General features: G+C 38.0%; 1 protein-coding gene across 1 annotated transcript in view; it reads right to left on the reverse strand.

The window, feature by feature from the left end:
- The window catches only part of Csmd1 (CUB and Sushi multiple domains 1), a 1354421-nt gene that overhangs the window by 821022 nt on the left and 514952 nt on the right, over nt 1-18447 (reverse strand). Inside the window, exon 4 of the mRNA XM_052162855.1 lies at nt 17847-18041. Within this exon, the coding sequence (XP_052018815.1) occupies nt 17847-18041 (195 nt within the window). The remainder of the gene's footprint in view (nt 1-17846; nt 18042-18447) is intronic.

Below are 18447 nucleotides of genomic sequence, written 5' to 3' on the forward strand. Positions count from 1 at the left end.
CTACTTAAGTGACCCGAAAACCTGCACCAGAGAACTCCTACAGCTGATAAACAACTTCAGCAAAGTGGCTGGTTATAAAATCAACTCAAGCAAATCAGTTGCCTTCCTATACTCAAAGGATAAGCGGGCTGAGAAAGAAGTTAGGGAAATGACACCCTACACAATAGCCACAAACAATATAAAGTATCTTGGTGTGACTCTAACCAAACAAGTGAAAGATCTATACGACAAGAACTTCAGGTCTCTGAAGAAGAAAATCGAAGAAGACCTCAGAAAATGGAAAAATCTGCCATGCTCATGGATCGGCAGGATTAATATAGTTAAAATGGCCATCTTGCCAAAAGCGATCTACAGATTCAATGCAATCCCCATCAAAATCCCAACTCAGTTCTTCACAGAGTTAGAAAAAGCAATTCTCAAATTCATCTGGAACAACAAAAACCCCAGATAGCTAAAACTATTCTCAACAACAAAAGAAATTCTGGGGGAATCACTATCCCTGACTTCAAGCAATACTACAGAGCAATAGTGTTAAAAACTGCATGGTATTGGCACAGTGACAGACAAGTGGACCAATGGAATAGAATTGAAGATACAGAAATGAATTCACACACCTATGGTCACTTGATCTTCCACAAAGGAACTGAAAACATCCAGTGGAAAAAAAGATAGCCTTTTCAACAGATGGTGCTGGTTCAATTGGAGGTCAGCATGCAGAAGAATGCGAATTGATCCATTCCTATCTCCATGTACTAAACTTCACTCCAAGTGGATCAAGGACCTCCATGTAAAATCAGACACACTGAAACTAATAGAAAAGAAACTTGGGAAGACCCTTGAGGCCATGGGCACAGGGGGAAAGTTCCTGAACAGATCACCAATAGCTTATGCTCTAAGATCAAGAATTGACAAATGGGACCTCATAAAATTACAAAGTTTCTGTAAGGCAAAGGACACTGTTAAAAGGACAAAACGGCAGCCATCAAATTGGGAAAGGATATTCACCAACCCTACATCTAATAGAGGGCTAATATCCAATATATACAAAGAACTCAAGAAGTTAGACCCCAGGGAACCAAATAACCCTATTAAAAATGGGATCTAAACAAAGAATTTTCACCTGAAGAAATATGGATGGCGAGAGGCACCTTTAGAAGTGTTCAACATCATTAGTCATTAGGGAAATGCAAATCAAAACAACCCTGAGATTTCACCTTACACCAGTCAGAATGGCTAAGGTCAAAAACCCAGGAGACAGCAGGTGTTGGCAAGGATGTGGAGAAAGAGGAACACTCCTCCACTGCTCGTGGGGCTGTAAGATGGTACATCCACTTTGGAAATCAGTTTGGCGGTGGTTCCTCAGAAAACTGGACATGAGACTTCCAGAGGACCCTGCTATACCTCTCCTAGTCATATACCCAAAGGATTCACCGGCATGCAATTAAGACACATGCTCCATTATGTTCATAGAAGCCTTATTTATAATAGCCAGAAGCTGGAAAGAACCCAGATGTCCCTCAAAGGAGGAATGGATACAGAAAATGTATTTACACAATGGAATAGTACTCAGCATTTAGAAACAATGAATTCACAAAATGTTTAGGCAAATGGTTTGATCTGGAAAATATCATCCTAAGTGAGGTAACCCAAACACAAAAGAATACACATGGAATGCAATCTCTGATAAGTGGATAGTAATTAGCCCAGAAGCTCTGAATACCCAAGGCACAAATCACATAACAAATGACTCCCATGAAGAAGTTTGGAGAGGCTCTTGATCCTGGAAATGATTGACCTAACATTGGAGGGGAAGATAAGGACAGAAAAAGGAGGGAGGTGATCGGAGAATGGATGGAGAGAAGAAGGTTTATGGGACATATGGGGAGAGGGGATCCGGGAAAGGGGAAATCACTTGGAATGTAAACAAAGAATATAGAAAATAAAAATATTAAAAAAGAAATACAGTGGAACATGAATAAGCTAGAAACAGATATAATGGAAACACAAAAATCACTTAAAAAATTCAGGAGAATAAGGCTCAAGAGATAGAAGCCAATGAAGAAGAAACACACACACACACACAAATTTAAAGAAATGCAGGCGAAAGTGAGTCAAACAGCAGAAGTCATGAAAGAGGAAACACAAAAATCTCTTAAAGAATTACAGGAAAACACAAACAAGCATGTGAAGGAGCTAAGGAAAACCATGCAGGATCTAAAATCAGAAGTAGAAACAAGTAAGAAATCACAAAGGGAGACAACTTTCGAGATAGAAAACCTTGAGAAGAAATCGGGGGCCATAGATGCAAATATCAACAACAGAATACAAGAGATGGAAGAAAGAATCTCAGATGCTGAAGATACCATAGAAACCATTGACTCAACAGTCAAAGAAAATACAAAATGCAAAAAGCTTGTATCCCAGAACATCCAGGAAATCCGGGACACAATGAGAAGACCAAACCTAAGGATTATGGGTATAGATGAGAGTGAAGATTTACAGCTGAAAGGGCCAGCAAATATCTTCAATAAAATTATGGAAGAAAACTTTCCCAACTTAAAGAGAGAGATGCCCATGGATATACAAGAAGCCTACAGAACTCCAAACAGACTGGACCTGAGCAGAAATACCTCTGTCACATAATAATCAAAACCCCAAATGTACTAAACAAAGAAAGAATATTAAAGGCATCAAGAGAAAAAGGCCAAGTAACATATAAAGGAAGACCTATCAGAATCACACCAGACTTCTCACCAGAGACCATGAAAGCTAGAAGATCCTGGGCAGATCTCATGCAGACTCTAAGAGAACACAAATGTCAGCCAAGACTACTATACCCAGCAAAACTCTCAATCACAATAGATGGAGAAATGAAGATATTCCATGACAAAACCAAATTTACCCAAATCTTTCTACACACCCAGCTTTACAACGAATAATAGGAGGAAAACTCCAATACAAGGAGGGAAATGACTCCCTGGAAAAAGCAAGATAGTTACTTTCTTTCATCAAACCCAAAAGAAGATAACCACTCAAATATAAAAATAACATTAAAAATGACAGGAAGTAATAATCACTATTCCTTAATATCTCTTAATGTCAATGGACTCAACTCCTCAATAAAAAGACATAGACTAACAGACTGGATAAAGAGGACCCTACTTTTTGCTGTATATAGTAAACACACCTAAATGTCAAAGACAAAAACTACCTTAGAATAAAAAGTTGGAAGACAATTTTACAAGCCAATGGTCTCAGGAAACGAGCCGGAGTAGCCATTCTAATATTAGATAAAATTGACTTTCAACCACAAGTCATCAAAAAAGATACAGAAGGATACTTCTTGCTGGTCAAAGGAAAAATCCACCAAGAAGAACTTTCAGTTCTAAACATCTATGCGCCAAATGCAAGAAACTTTAGCAAAGTTTCTTTTCGTAAAAGAAACTTTACTAAAGCTCAAAGCACACATTGCACCTAACACAATAATTGTGGGTGACTTCAACACTCCACTCTCCTCAATGGACCGATCAGGAAAACAGAAACTAAACAGGGACACAATAAAACTAATTGAAGCTTTGGACCAATTGGACTTGACTGATATTTATAGAACATTTCACCCTAAAACAAAAGAATATACGTTTTTCTCAGCACCTCATGGTACCTTCTCCAAAATCGACCATATAATCGGTCACAAGACAGACCTCAACAAATATAAAAAGATCGAACTAATCCCACACCTCCTATCGGATCACTATGGTGTAAGAGTGGTCTTCAATGACAACAAAAAGAACAGAAAGCCCACATACACATGGAGGCTGAACAATACTCTACTCAATGACACCTTGGCCAAAGAAGAAATAAGGAAAGAAATCAGAGACTTTTTAGAATTTAATGAAAATGAAGGCACAACATACCCAAATCTTTGGGACACAATGAAAGCAGTGTTAAGAGGAAAACTCATAGCCCCGAGTGCCTCCAAAAAGAAAATGGAGAGTGCATACACTAGCAGCTTAACTACACAACTGAACGTCCTGGAACAAAAAGAAGCCAATTCACCCAGGAGGAGTAGAAGACAGGAAATCATCAAACTCAGGGCTGAAATCAGTCAAGTAGAAACAAAGAGAACCATACAAAGAATCAACAAATCCAGGAGCTGGTTCTTTGAGAAAATCAACAAGATAGATAAACCCTTAGCCAGACTGACCAAAGGGCAGAGAGAAAGTATCCAAATTTACAAAATTAGAAATGAAAAGGGGGATATAAAAACAGAAACTGAGGAAATTAAAAAAAAAAATCATCATATTCTACTACAAAAGCCTATACTCAACACAACTGGAGAATCTGGAGGAAATGGACAATTTCCTAGACAGATATCAGGACCAAATAGATAATCTAAACAGTCCCATCACACCTAAAGAAATAGAATGGGTCATAGAAAGCCTTCCAACCAAAAAAGCACAGGACCAGATGGCTTCAGTGCAGAATTCTATCAGACCTTCAAAGAAGACCTAACACCAATACTCTTCAAACTATTCCACAAAATAGAAACAGAAGGAACCCTACCCAATTCCTTCTACGAAGCCACAATTAAGCTGATACCAAAACCACACAAAGATCCAACAAAGAAAGCAAACTTCAGACCAATTTCCCTTATGAACATCGATGCAAAAATACTAAATAAAATTCTTGCCAACTGAATCCAAGAACACATCAAAACGATCATCCACCATGATCAAGTAGGCTTTATTCCAGCGAGGCAGGGTTGGTTCAATATACGGAAATCCATCAATGCAATATACTACATAAACAAACTCAAAGAAAAAAAAACACGTGGTCATTTCATTGGATGCTGAAAAAGCATTTGCCAAAATTCAGCATCCTTTCATGCTTAAAGTCTTGGAAAGAACAGGAATTCAAGGCCCATACCTAAACATAGTAAAAGCAATATACAGCAAACCGGTAGCCAGCATCAAACTAAATGGAGAGAAACTTGAAGCAATCCCACTAAAATCAGGGACTAGACAGGGCTGCCCCCTTTCTCCTTATCTTTTCAATATTGGACTTGAGGTACTAGCTCGGACAATTAGAAAACATAAGGAGGTCAAAGGGATACAAATTGGAAAGGAAGAAGTCAAACTATCATTATTTGCAGATGATATGATAGTCTACCTAAGTGACCCAAAAAACTCTACTAGAGAACTCCTACAGCTGATAAACAGCTTCAGCAAAGTGGCTGGTTATAAAATCAACTCAAGCAAATCAGTAGCCTTCCTATACTCAAAGGATAAATAGGCTGAGAAAGAAGTTAGGGAAATGACACCCTTCACAATAGCCACAAACAATATAAAGTATCTTGGTGTGACTCTAACCAAACAAGTGAAAGATCTATACGACAAGAACTTCAGGTCTCTGAAGAAGAAAATCGAAGAAGACCTCAGAAAATGGAAAAATCTGCCATGCTCATGGATCGGCAGGATTAATATAGTTAAAATGGCCAATTTGTCAAAAGCAATATACAAATTCAATGCAATACCCACCAAAATCCCAACTCAATTCTTCATAGAGTTAGAAAAGAGCAATTCTCAAATTCATTTGGAATAATGAAAAAAACCCAGGATAGCTAAAACTATTCTCAACAACAAAAAAAATTCTGGGGGAATCAGTATCCCTGACCTCAAGCAATACTACAGAGCAATAGTGTTAAAAACTGCGTGGTATTGGTACAGTGACAGGCAGGCAGATCATTGGAACAGAATTGAAGATCCAGAAATGAACCCACACCCCTATGCCCAATTGATCCTCGACAAAGGGGCTGAAAAGATCCAATGGAAAAAAGATAGCCTTTTCAACAAATGGTGCTGGTTCAACTGGAGGTCAGCATGCAGAATAATGCGAATTGATCCATCCTTGTCTCCTTGTACTAAGCTCAAATCCAAATGGATCAAGGACCTCCACACAAAGCCAGACACTCTGAAGCTAATACAAAAGAAACTGGGGAAGACACTTGGGGACATTGTTACAGGGGAAAAGTTCCTGAACAGAACACCAATAGCTTATGCTCTTAGATCAAGAATTGACAAATTGGACCTCATAAAATTACAAAGTTTCTGTGAAGCAAAGGACACCATCAAAAGGACAAATCGGCAACCAACAAATTAGGAAAAGATCTTCACCAATCCTACATCAGATAGAGGGCTAATATCCAATATATATAAAGAACTCAAGAAGTTAGACTCCAGAAAACCAAACAACCCTATTAAAAAATGGGGTACAGATTTAAACAAAGAATTCTCACCTGAAGAACTTTGGATGGCAGAGAAACACCTTAAAAAATGCTCAACTTCATTAGTCATTAGGGAAATGCAAATCAAAACAACCCTGAGATTTCACCTTACACCAGTCAGAATGGCTAAGATTAAAAACTCAGGAGACAGCAGGTGTTGGCAAAGATGTGGAGAAAGGGGAACATTCCTCCACTGCTGGTGGGGTTGCAAATTGGTATAACCACTCTGGAAATCAGTCTGGCGGTTCCTCAGAAAACTGGGCATGTCACTTCCAAAAGATCCTCCTATACCACTCCTGGGCATATACCCAGAGGATTCCCCAGCGTGTAATAAGGATATATGCTCCACTATGTTCATAGCAGCCCTATTTATAATAGCCAGAAGCTGGAAAGAACCCAGGTATCCCTCAACAGAAGAATGGATGCAAAAAATGTGGTATATGTACACAATGGAGTACTATTCAGCCATTAGAAACAATGAATTCATGAAATTCTTGGGCAAATGGATGGAGCTGGAGAACATCATACTAAGTGAGGTAACACAGTCTCAAAAGATCAGTCATAGTATGCACTCACAAATAAGAGGGTATTAGCCTGGAAAACTGGAATACCCAAAACATAATCCACACATCAAATGAGGTACAAGAAGAACGAAGGAGTGGCTCCTGGTTCTGGAAAGACTTAGTGTAGCAGTATAAGGCAAAACCAGAACAAGGAAGTGGGAAGGGGTAGGTGGGAGAACAGGAAGAGGGAAGGGGGCTTATGTGACTTTTGGGGAGTGGGGGACCAGAAAAGGGGAAATCATTTGAAATGTAAATAAAAAACATCAAATAAAATAAAAATACATCGAAAAAATATATATAGCTTCTTGATAATAGATGGTTTATATTACATACAACTGGGAAGCTACAGCCAGGAAATGCTTAGAATGTGCTTGCCTAAATAAGATCTACATAATGATATCACCAGTTGCCTTGCAAAACACATAGTATAAATAGCAAAAGATTCTACTCTACATCAATATATATAGCCAATCAATGGTGAGGGGAAAGAATCTCTTATATCTAGTGATAAGTCCTTCATGAGTTTTTCCAATCCCAAATAAGCTACACACACACCACACACACACACACACACACACACACACACACTACATTAACTGAATGAACTAAGTAGGTTTGTTGATTATACATTATGTATGCATGTGTATAATAACTACAGAAGAAGTTGTGAGGTGAGGAGCAATGGAGTTGGAGGGGGAGATGTAGGGAATTGGTATATAGTACTCATATATGAAATTCTCAAAAACAATGCAGTGGGAGTACTGAATATCCATTCATGGCTTATCAAGAGGGTTAAATGAATAGTCGTGGTTAAGCATACATTAATGGTTAGGTAAATCCTAACTGCTTGGTGTGAACTAAGTTCTATTTGTCTCACTAAAGCTGGTCACATTACACTGATTCCTTCCCAGTGTACTGATTACTGAAATCCTGACTAGGTTTTCTGCCATCTTAACTCAAATGAGAGTTATTTGGGAAGAAGGAATCTTAGAAAAAATAGCTTCACATGGTTGTCCTCTAGGCAAGTCTGTAGAGCATTTTACTAACTAATGAGTGATATGGGTTAGTCCAGCTCGGTGTAGGTGGTGTCATCTCTGGGCTGGTGATCCTGGGTGCTATAAGAAAGCAAGCTGAGCAAGCCATGGAAAGAAATCCTGTAGTCAGTACTCTTCCATGGCTTCTGCCTCATCTCTTGACTCTGGGTACCTGCTCTAAGTTCCAGTCCAACCTTCCCTTGTTCCAGTCTAGCATCCTTTGGTGATAAATGCTAATATGAAACTGTAAACTGAAATAAACTCTTTCTGCTCACATTACTTTTGGTCATGGTGCTTTATCAGAGCAATAGGAAAGTAATTAAGTCAAATTTGTCACAAACTTTCTGTTCTGTGTCTACCAAAAGTCTGTAATTCCTGACACCAGTTCAGCAACTTCCTAGGGAGGTTCACACACCCTCCCCTTCCCAGTTCTCTATGTTTGTTGAAGTAAAAGTGAAGAGTCACCAGGGGCCAGAGAAGATGACCCTACTCCTCTGCCTTCCAATTCTTCCTAGCAACTTCTGAGAAAGGGTCTTCAAAGAGTGGAAGCTGGTGTTATCTTTGGATGACGCAGGCTGAAGGTATTAAGAGGGCTTCTGCATAGGCTATATACTACCAATCTGCAGGAAGACATGTTCACCCTTTTGGTTGCCACCAACATTTCTAGATCACATTTATCTTTCTTTCCTAGATCCCAAGATCCAGGTCTCCTGTCACTAGATTCCAATAGCTATCTTCTGGGTAATCAGAAAGCTCTACATGGATCATTATTTCCATAATACTTGAATTTCTGGGACACTTCTGTATTTTCCAGCTCCTATGTCTAAGATGTGTATTTTAATGCTTAATTTTCTTAGTAAGTAGGGTCCTTAGTTTACTCATCCATCTTTAAATTTCCTGCCTCCAAGTGGCTCATTCATGCCATTGTCATCTCCATCCTTTCCTACAAAGGTTGTTGATTCTGCAAAGCTGCTCTTTACCACATCCCATTTTCTACTCTCTGTCTCCATGTCCCAAGGTCATTCATTCACTCAAGTATCTGAACTGTGATGAGTTATTGACCCCTAGTACCCAGTGTGTTCTGGCCCTGGCACTACTGTACTTCCTGCTTCCAGTCGTCCGTGTCTTTACCACTCATTTCCAATTGAGTACTCCCTGGGTATTTGAATCATTCACTATATTTCCTCCATGCAGTTGCCAGCCAGAGCATCACTGGAAGAGTCTTCAGACTCAAATCTAAAAGAAAACCCCTGTTTATTATCATGTAGGTTAAAACCAGTTGGAGAGGAGCCAGCAGTATGTGAATAGTGTGAATACTCATTATTTAAACTTTTTTGAGGGAGATCACTAACCACAATATCCAAAGCAGAATTTGTCCATGGCAGCTGAGATGTCTGTGATGCACTTAACTCCATAAAGGAGGATAGAAAGTGAAGACGTTCTGATACTGGAGTCCACAGCTACCTGTGCTCTCTCCTGTCACCCTCAGTGACTGTAACACCAGCAAAAGGAAGTGTGGAACAGAAGCATGCTGTGGGCCTAGTCTTGGAGGATGAAGAAAACATCCATCCAGTCTAGCTGATATAGAACCTGAGACTCTCTAAGGAAATTGCCCATACAAGATGCATTAACTAGTATAAGGGTGATATTGAAGCTTAGGGGCAACGTTTTTGCCATTAAACACCCACTATTGCTGTTTGTCATGGTGAATGAAATCTGTTTGGACACGTTTAGTTTGTGATTAGATGCATTGGGCTCCATGGCTTGAGACCTGGCAGTCTGTACCCAGAAAAAAGCAATAGAAAATGTCATAAAGCAATGCATACAACTAAAATACTTACAATAAACATTTTTATTCTCTTCTAAGCACGTTGTAAGATTTTATTCTCTGTGTGAATTCCTTTGAATTGTCACATGCATGTAGAAGTCAGAGGTCAAGTTTAAGTGTCATTCTTCAGGTACTATCTATTCTGGTTTTTTAGACAGCTTCTTTCACTGTCATAGAACACCCTTAGCTCTCTAGCCTTCTGGCCAGTGAACCACAGAGATTTGCCTACAGCCTTTCCCCCATTACTGGGATTGGAATGCTATACTGCCTGGATTACTATGTGGATTCTGATATGAAATTCAGATTCTCATACTTTACTGTATCCCTACCTCAGCTATACAGGACGCTATTCAATAAGATATCATAAGTACCATGCTTAAATATAACCTGCAATAGATTCCACATGCCAACCGTGGAGTCAAGGTCAACTAGATTTAAAAATTAGAGATATTTTTAAATATTTCATTCCATACTTTTTTCCAATTTCAGTAGAATTTTTTGGCATATATTGTCTATGATGCAAAAAAATGCTTAAAATTAAAATGTCTAAAACCATAGTCTTAATTTAAAAGAGAGCCTGTGGCATAAAGTGTGTCCCATGAAATCATCCTTGGCATAATCTGATCCTCTGGTGCATTTTCCAGCAGGACTCTGGACACAACTGCATTAAAGCATTCCAGAATGTAAGGGCTCCGTGAAAGCAGGGCAGGTCTTCCATGATCTTCTCCATCCTCCTTTTCTTTACTACTCTTTCTTCTTCATCAGTTGAACATTTGTAGTTAGGTGTCTGGACTGAAAGTTCATACATAATTGTCAAGTGACTCATGGATACTCTAGCCCCATGGGACAAGGTTTATAAGTGAAAGGAATCTTTATTTAAATGAGGTTGGGTATGCAGCATCTATAAGATTTGTTTAAGGCACCTTGATGCTATTTCTGGTCTCTGTTTAGTGGTATTTTTCTCTCTGAGAAAGAAAGTCTTCTAAGAGTCTACACTGTACTTAAATGAATAGAATAGATCACCTCTTCAAATTGTCAAAACAGCCGCTCTATTCTGTAGTTCCTAGAACTGTCTCTAGCAGTGACAGTATGTTTTGGCATGTTTATGTGCATATTTATCTTAAATACACATGTTTAGAGAAACATAACTCAGAATAGACCTTCCTTGAACAAGCATAGCACTCTATTCCTACCAATGATCTATTGGCTGTTTATACTTGATGGTTTATGGATTATGTTTTCAAACAAAACAAATAGACAAACAACTACTAAATGAAATCTCCTTCTTTTGATTATGCTAGAGAAAACTAGAGCAGAGGAATGTCAAAACTGTCCTTTCAACTTCATTTTGTTGAGTTGTAAACACATTGCTGACACATCAGGCTTTGGATTCATCATTCCAAAATCTACAATATGAACCTGAGTCTCGATGGTCCTTGCTGACTATGGCTGTTCTTTGCCTCAGAAATAGAATAAGTTCACTCCCGAAAGTGAGGCACTTCTAAGATAGATGTATACATCTCTTTTGATCTCTTTTAGAGTGGGCTTTGATCTCTGTTAGAGTGCTCAAGCCATTCCTAGTGACACAGACTCTTTATGCTGTCTGTAGAACTCTCAGCTCCTCCAGTACCATGTCTGCCTGTATGCTTACATGCATCCTACCATGATAGTAATGCACTTAACATCTGAAAGTATAAGCCAGCTCCAATAAAATGTTTGCCTTTTAAAAGAGTTGCGATGGTCAAGGTGTCTTTTCACAACAATAAAATCCAAACTAAGAAAATCCCTATGTCTGCATTTATGTTATCAGTTTAATTCCTCTGGAACATTCTGACTTATATACAATGTTTATTATTTACTATCTCCATGTTATCTTTGGTTTTCTTTGTGAATAATTTACAATTACAAAGAAAAAGTTTAAGGCAGTTGTAGTGATTCAAACCTGTAGTCCCAGAAATTTAGAAATAGGAGTGGGTATTGTTATGAGTTCAAGGCCAGTGTGGGTCATACAGAGAGACTCTGTCCCAATAAATTAGCTAACTAACCAATAAATCAATCAATCAATGAAAATCACTTCCATACCAGGTGTGTAAGGATGAATCAATATATACTAATAAATAAAGAAACATAAAACAATGCATTCAAAGAGTTATGAACAGAAAGTGCATGGGTATTTCAATAGAGGTGAAGACTTTGATAAACTTCAACATCCCTAAATGATAGAATCTATAAGAAATTAGGAACAGAAAAATTATATATATATATAATTATATGAGAAAACCAATGACAGTCCAGTTTGATGTACAATTTGTGTTCACTATGTGCTTGAAATATTAGCTTGCTCAAAAATGCATAGAAAAGAAACACAAGCAGGAAACAAAAAAGTAAAATTAGTCTTTTTCTCAAGTTATATATGCTCCTATTCTGAAAAAGTCATAAAGTCTCCATGCTAAAACACAATAAACATCTTCAACCAAGTAGCATATTGCAAAACCAGTATACAGAAGTCAGTATGGAAATACCAAGCATATGAAAAAGAAAGGCAAGAAAACAACTACATTACAAATGGACCATATATATATAAACAGGCACACAAATTAGTAAATAAATAAATCAATAAATCCCAGGTGTAAACTTAACTAGAAATATTAGATATTTATGCAAGAGAAAACATAATGCATGAAAGATAAAAATTAGAAGACACTAGAAGATAGACAAACTCCCATTTAATGGATACAGTAGAAACCGTATTTTAAAATTAATGTATTAATGGAATCACAAACAAAACTGCAGTTACTTTCTTTACAGGAATACTTTTAAATATCTTAATATCCCCATGGAAATATTAAAGCTCCCCCACAGTGAGAGTAACCCTGACAGAAGGAGTAAACTGCACATCTGGGTTCTGACAAGTCAAAAAGAGTGAAAAAGTAACATTGCATGTCTGTGTCATCATGGGTCAGACTGACCAGGTGCACTGCTCCCCAGTCTCTGGACTTTGTGCCATCTCATACTTGGAGCTAAAGTTAACGAAAAGACAGACAAAAAGTAGAACAGACAAATCCAAACCAGCACCTATAAAGAAAATATATTATGATTTTTCTCTAACACCAGTCAACAAGACTGCCACAGGAAAAGAACATGTCAGTAAGGATGTGGAAACAGCAGGAGTCCTCACAAAATGCTGGTAGGGATATTAATGGATCCCAAAGAATGAAATATGGATGATTTTCTAGAAAATTTTCCATATTACATTCCATCAAGGAAAGAATATTCTCAGGCCTAGCTTCTGCTAAAACTGATTTCAAGGTAGAAAATGTTTTCCTCTCCAACAGGCTTCAGTATTCCTAACTAGATGATGAACTCCCATCACATGACCACTTTGTTATCTTGGACCCATCTTCCTAGCAGTTCTTATAATTAAGCTACATCTGTGTTTAGAAACAACTGTGCATCATTAGCTAAAAGCTAATCAGGACTCTGTATACAATAAGGACAGGTATAGAAGACTCAACATGTTGGTTCACACATGTAATCCCAGGAGGCTGAGACATGGAGAATCAGTGCTAGTTAAAGTCTAGCCTGGACTATTGAGTAAAGTCATGTGTCGAAAACAATTGACAAGAGAAATAAAAGTTCTGAAATTAATCAAGACAACATTTCTGAGCTGTTCAAGGTAGCATCCACTGGCTTAGGTGTCCCTGATATTTTGAAATGTAGCTATCATATTTTGCATAGAGATATGTGATCATTGTAAAAATCTACTAGGTTTTAAAATCAATACAAAGATTATCAAACATCACATAAGTCATTAATATTGACTGTGCATCCCAGTGACAAATTTTTGGATGTCTTAGCCTAATACAAGCTAGCATTCAAACAAACTTCATCTGTTTCTTCTGATGAAGAGCTCTTTCTTGGGTATCACTCATGTGTAAAGGCAGAGCATGGTCAGTGGACAAACCACTCCACACACTAAAGCAGCTGCCTGTAGCCTGACCAATGCTGACATGAGCCAGTGAAGTTCCTCTCAGCCCTCTGGCAGGTGCCAAGTCTTGTGATCTCTGTGGCTTTAACACAGGATGATTCCAGTTGCTATCAGTTTCCTTGAAAATCACATCAGTCATGCTTGCCCAGGATCTTTAGCAAGTATCTTTGCCTAAGTTTGGAAACTATTAATTAGAATGTCTTAATTAGTGTTTTACAGCTGTGAACAGACACCATGACCAAGGCAACTCTTATAAAGACAACATTTAGTTGTGGCTAGCTTACAGGTTCAGAGGTTCAGTCCATTATCATCAAGGCAGTAGTATGGCAACATCCAGGCAGGCATGCTGCAGGAGGAGGAGCTGAGAGTTCTACATCTTTACCTGAAGGCTGCTTACAGAATACTGACTTCCAGCCAGCTAGGATGAGGGTCTTAAAGCCCACACCTACAGTGACACATCTACTTCAACAAGGCCACACGTCTAAATAGTGCCACTTTTTAGGCCAAATATATTTAAACCATTACAAGGAATACATTCATTGGTCCAGGTATTCTATCTATCTATCTATCTATCTATCTATCTATCTATCTATCTATCATATATCAACCACTTATAAATGTGTATTATTATATTTTAAAAGATTTGTTTTTAGTTTTTATTCGTGTGTGTACTGCACAAGAATATATTACGCACAAACACACACATATATATGTATATATATGTGTATATATATATATATATATATATATATATATATATATATATATATATAATGTTAAGATATAGAATCACACGTGGTCCTCTGGTGTCCACGTATAGCCTGAGTGATCACACATGTAGGATGAGGCCATGATGAGAGAACAGTAGCCTAGCATTTACACACATGGGATCCACCTGTTTCATTTCCTATTAACGATTATTGGAGTAATGCATTTACCTACTTTCTTCCCCTATCCTTAAGCCTGTACTCTTCCCAGTACCTAGGGCTGTCTTTGCTGCTTCATACTGCACACTATATTCTGCTTTTGATTTGAACATCTTTTTCCTTCCAGGGTCCTTGAGTTCAAAGTATGCTGGTTACAGTGGCATCTAACATCTAATAATTTATGAAATAGGGGAAAGCAAGGTGAGTTAAGAAAGCATTTGCTTCACTGGCTATTGTGTCCTTTATGGATTGCCTTTAGAGCTTCAAGCCCCCTGTTATTTCTTGTTTCTAAAGATACACTATGATATGCATGATGTAATGGTCCTGCTGTCAGGGATGATGGCTGAGGATGGGGATGAGGGACAGTTATGAAAGTTGAACTGTTGAAGAGAGGATATGGGTTAAGACAAGGAATGAGATAATGTTGGCTTCTAAAAGGAATGTCCCCAGCAAGCTGCTATGATCCCCATTATGACTGCAGGTATTCCTGTGAAGAGCATCCCATAACTATATATGGTCCACACACATAGGTGTTACTGTGTCAGTTAGACACTTGTGGTGGGAAAGAAGAGTAAAATTTTATAGTACTGGCCCAAAGACACTAAACCAATATTATAGTGTTACTGGTATTGAGATTGCCAGGAAGAACCTTCAGTTTCTGGAATGAAACCACAAGAACTTTTGGGAATCAGAAAATACACTCAATTCATTTAAGACTCAGCTCACCCACACTGCTGAGTTGTTTGTTTGCTTGTTTGTTTGTTTTTAATGTGGCTCCTGGAGATGCAGCTTCCTCATATTTATCAACATTAGACCATTGACTTTTCTTTATTATTGAGTTATCTCAATCAATAAGAAGTGGCATTTCTCTCAAATTATTTTCTTCTATGAATTTTGAATTCTTACCAGGCAATGAATCAGAAAAGGCATGAATATACATGCTTTTATCTCTAATGTAGGGGAACAAGTTTACCTTGACAAAGTTAGGGGTTAATAAAAACTCGATTAAAGAACAAGAAAAACATTGAAAGATTGTTACATCAGCTTTGACTTCATAAAATAAAAAGTTGCAGAATTGATAAAGACCTTTAGTAAAAGAAAACAGCCATCTGGGGACAATATGAAAATAAAAATAAATATGTGTAAAGAGAAAAATTCCAATGGGTTTGGTAGATTCTAATACAGAAAGCAAGCAAACTTGTTGTACCTCTTGGTTTTCAAGGCTGAGATTATGTCTTGAAGGTTACAGACTATTGTAGGAGTAGCATTTAGACATTAACTAACATACAAAGTAGTAACAGAAATAGATAAATTAGGCCACTTAACTTTGTTTTTATTAATTTAAGCCATTAAGATGATACAGGGTAGATGAGCATGGAGTTGGACAAAAATGTGTAAAAGAAAAAATGTGACTTGACTTGAGGTATAATGGAAGAACTGACTGAAATGGTAGGAACTGGCAGGAAATGACTGAAAGATAACTTAGTAACTTTCAGGTCACCAAAGTGAACAACCCAAGATATCCCAACCACAGTGGGACGGAGGGAGTAGAAGGAAGGGGACTTTGGGACATTCCAATGGCCACTGATACTCTCATTCAAAGGGGTCAGTTATTCAAGAGAACTAAGGAAAAGCAGAGGGAAAGGCTGCCGGCCCTGGATCATGATGGCATGCCCACTGTGAAACCAGAAAAATGGAGATAATGAACAGCCTAAGGACATAAAAACAGGTATGATTAACTTTAGGATCACTCAGAGAAAATAAACAAATGCAGAGGACTGATAGACATATGGGAGAAAAAAATGATCTATAATAGACTTTTTCCAGAAACAAGAAAGAACTTTAAAAGTACTCAGTGCCAGCTCTGGACTCTGAACTTTTATCTGGGCTGAGCACTTTCCTACATACCCCCTTAGATTCTAGACCTATGATATGGATTTTTTATGTTATCTCTACTTCGGAGATTCTTTGAGAAAGCAGTGCTGCACCATACTAACTGACCATTCCAAACTAGCTGCAGAGCTTGGGAACTATCACCATTAAATCATTAGCATCACAGAGAGTTCAGGAAGCCTCAACATTTGACCAGATGATAACTAGACAGTAAGGTACATTAAAATATAAGTGTATAGATATAATGATTGGTAAAGGCTTTTGGTAAACCAACAGTGCCAAAAAATCAGATTGGATTAATTAAATTTTTGTTTTATTTACTTACTTATTTTTGAGTCAGTAGTCTCTAATAGCCCAAGATGATAGCAAACTATGTTACAGATGATGACTTTGAACCCTGATGTTTCTGTCTCTCTCTATCTTCTAAGTGCTGGGATCACTGGAGTGAGCAACCATGCCCAACAAAGATTTCTTTCATTATCTGATAAATTAAAATTAACATTTGCCCCAGTGGGTGGGTATGAGATTAATCCATGGGGTCTGCCTTCCTGACATCTCATTAAAACTGCAATACCTACTAACCTGTTCTTTTATTACTAAAGCAACAATATGAGCCTTTTGCAGAAAGCCCTGATCCAGGTTTTAAAACATTCTTACTCAAAGACAGCAAGAGTAAAATAATCCCACCACAGAGGCTGAACATTCCAGGGACTGAGAAAAGGCACTAATTCACAGAACCATGGTTCATTGTTCTGCGGTTACCTTGTACTAAATGACAGTGTTGGACAACCTTTAGAAGAGATTAAATTGCTTAATTTTGTTTAATTATTTGTAAGTTTTAATGTGGAATGGGCAAACAAAGCAGCATGAGATAAAAATAAAAACAAACAAACAAATAAGACATAGTGGCTCAAGCCTGAAATCCTAGCTCTCAGGAACCAGAGGCAGGAGAATGACTATGGGTGTGGAGGATACAGACATAAAGCAATGAGGAAGAAGATAGAAGAAAGAAGAAATTCATAAACAATGAGGACCAAGGTGACTGACTCTATAAATAGAAATGTGTCCATCTGTGAAAGGAATAGGCAGAGATATGGATATTTGAGCTCTAGCATCAGGCCTGCTAGTCTACCTAAGGTCTTAGCATGGCTTTTTGTTTGTTTTGTTTTGCTTTTTCCATGTTGTGTATTATTTCTTTAGAAAGTAGGGTGGATGAAAGGATGCAATGCTCAATGTTGCTTCCTTTAAGTAGATATGAAGTTGTGAATGTTAGCTTTAAAGTCACTCCCTAGGCTCAGGCTTCTGTTGTCAGGGCACAGGGGTAAACCTACCTCTGCAGAAAGGAGCTGGGAAGTCCCAGGATGCACCATTTCCAGGGCTGACAATGCAAGTCAGAATGGCGTGACCTTCCAAGATGTAGCCGGAGAGGCAGCTGTACCTGATCTTGTCGCCTATGTTGAACCTCGTTCCGTGGAGAACTCCTTTTAGTATCTCCCCAGGGTTTCCACACGTGTGACTCGGTAAAACTGTTGGAGGGAAAAAAGGAAGTTGAAGAAAATGTCCCATGAAGATGCATTTACATCGTAAAATAAGCTCTATGCTTAAACTACTAAAATCAGCACGTTCCTGCAATAGAAAAATAAATCATTGCACTTAGAAGTGAAACAAAAAATGTGTCCGGAGTTTCGAATATCTGCCCTGCCATGTTTTTATAATGGCTTTTAAAAAGTGTAAACAAATGCATTTGGTTAATGGGAAAACCCATAATTTTATTCATATTCTGTCTTCCAGAAGAGATCTAGATGATTTTGGTAATAATGAGATTCCGTATGGTACAGGAAGAGGAGATAATGTTTGAGCTGGGGTAAGGATGCATGCCATTGTGTTTTCTTTTCCTCAGACCTGATCATTACTTACATGCATTATCCACAT

The sequence above is a fragment of the Apodemus sylvaticus genome, chromosome 18 (assembly GCF_947179515.1).
Source record: "Apodemus sylvaticus chromosome 18, mApoSyl1.1, whole genome shotgun sequence".
NCBI classification, from domain to species: domain Eukaryota; kingdom Metazoa; phylum Chordata; class Mammalia; order Rodentia; family Muridae; genus Apodemus; species Apodemus sylvaticus.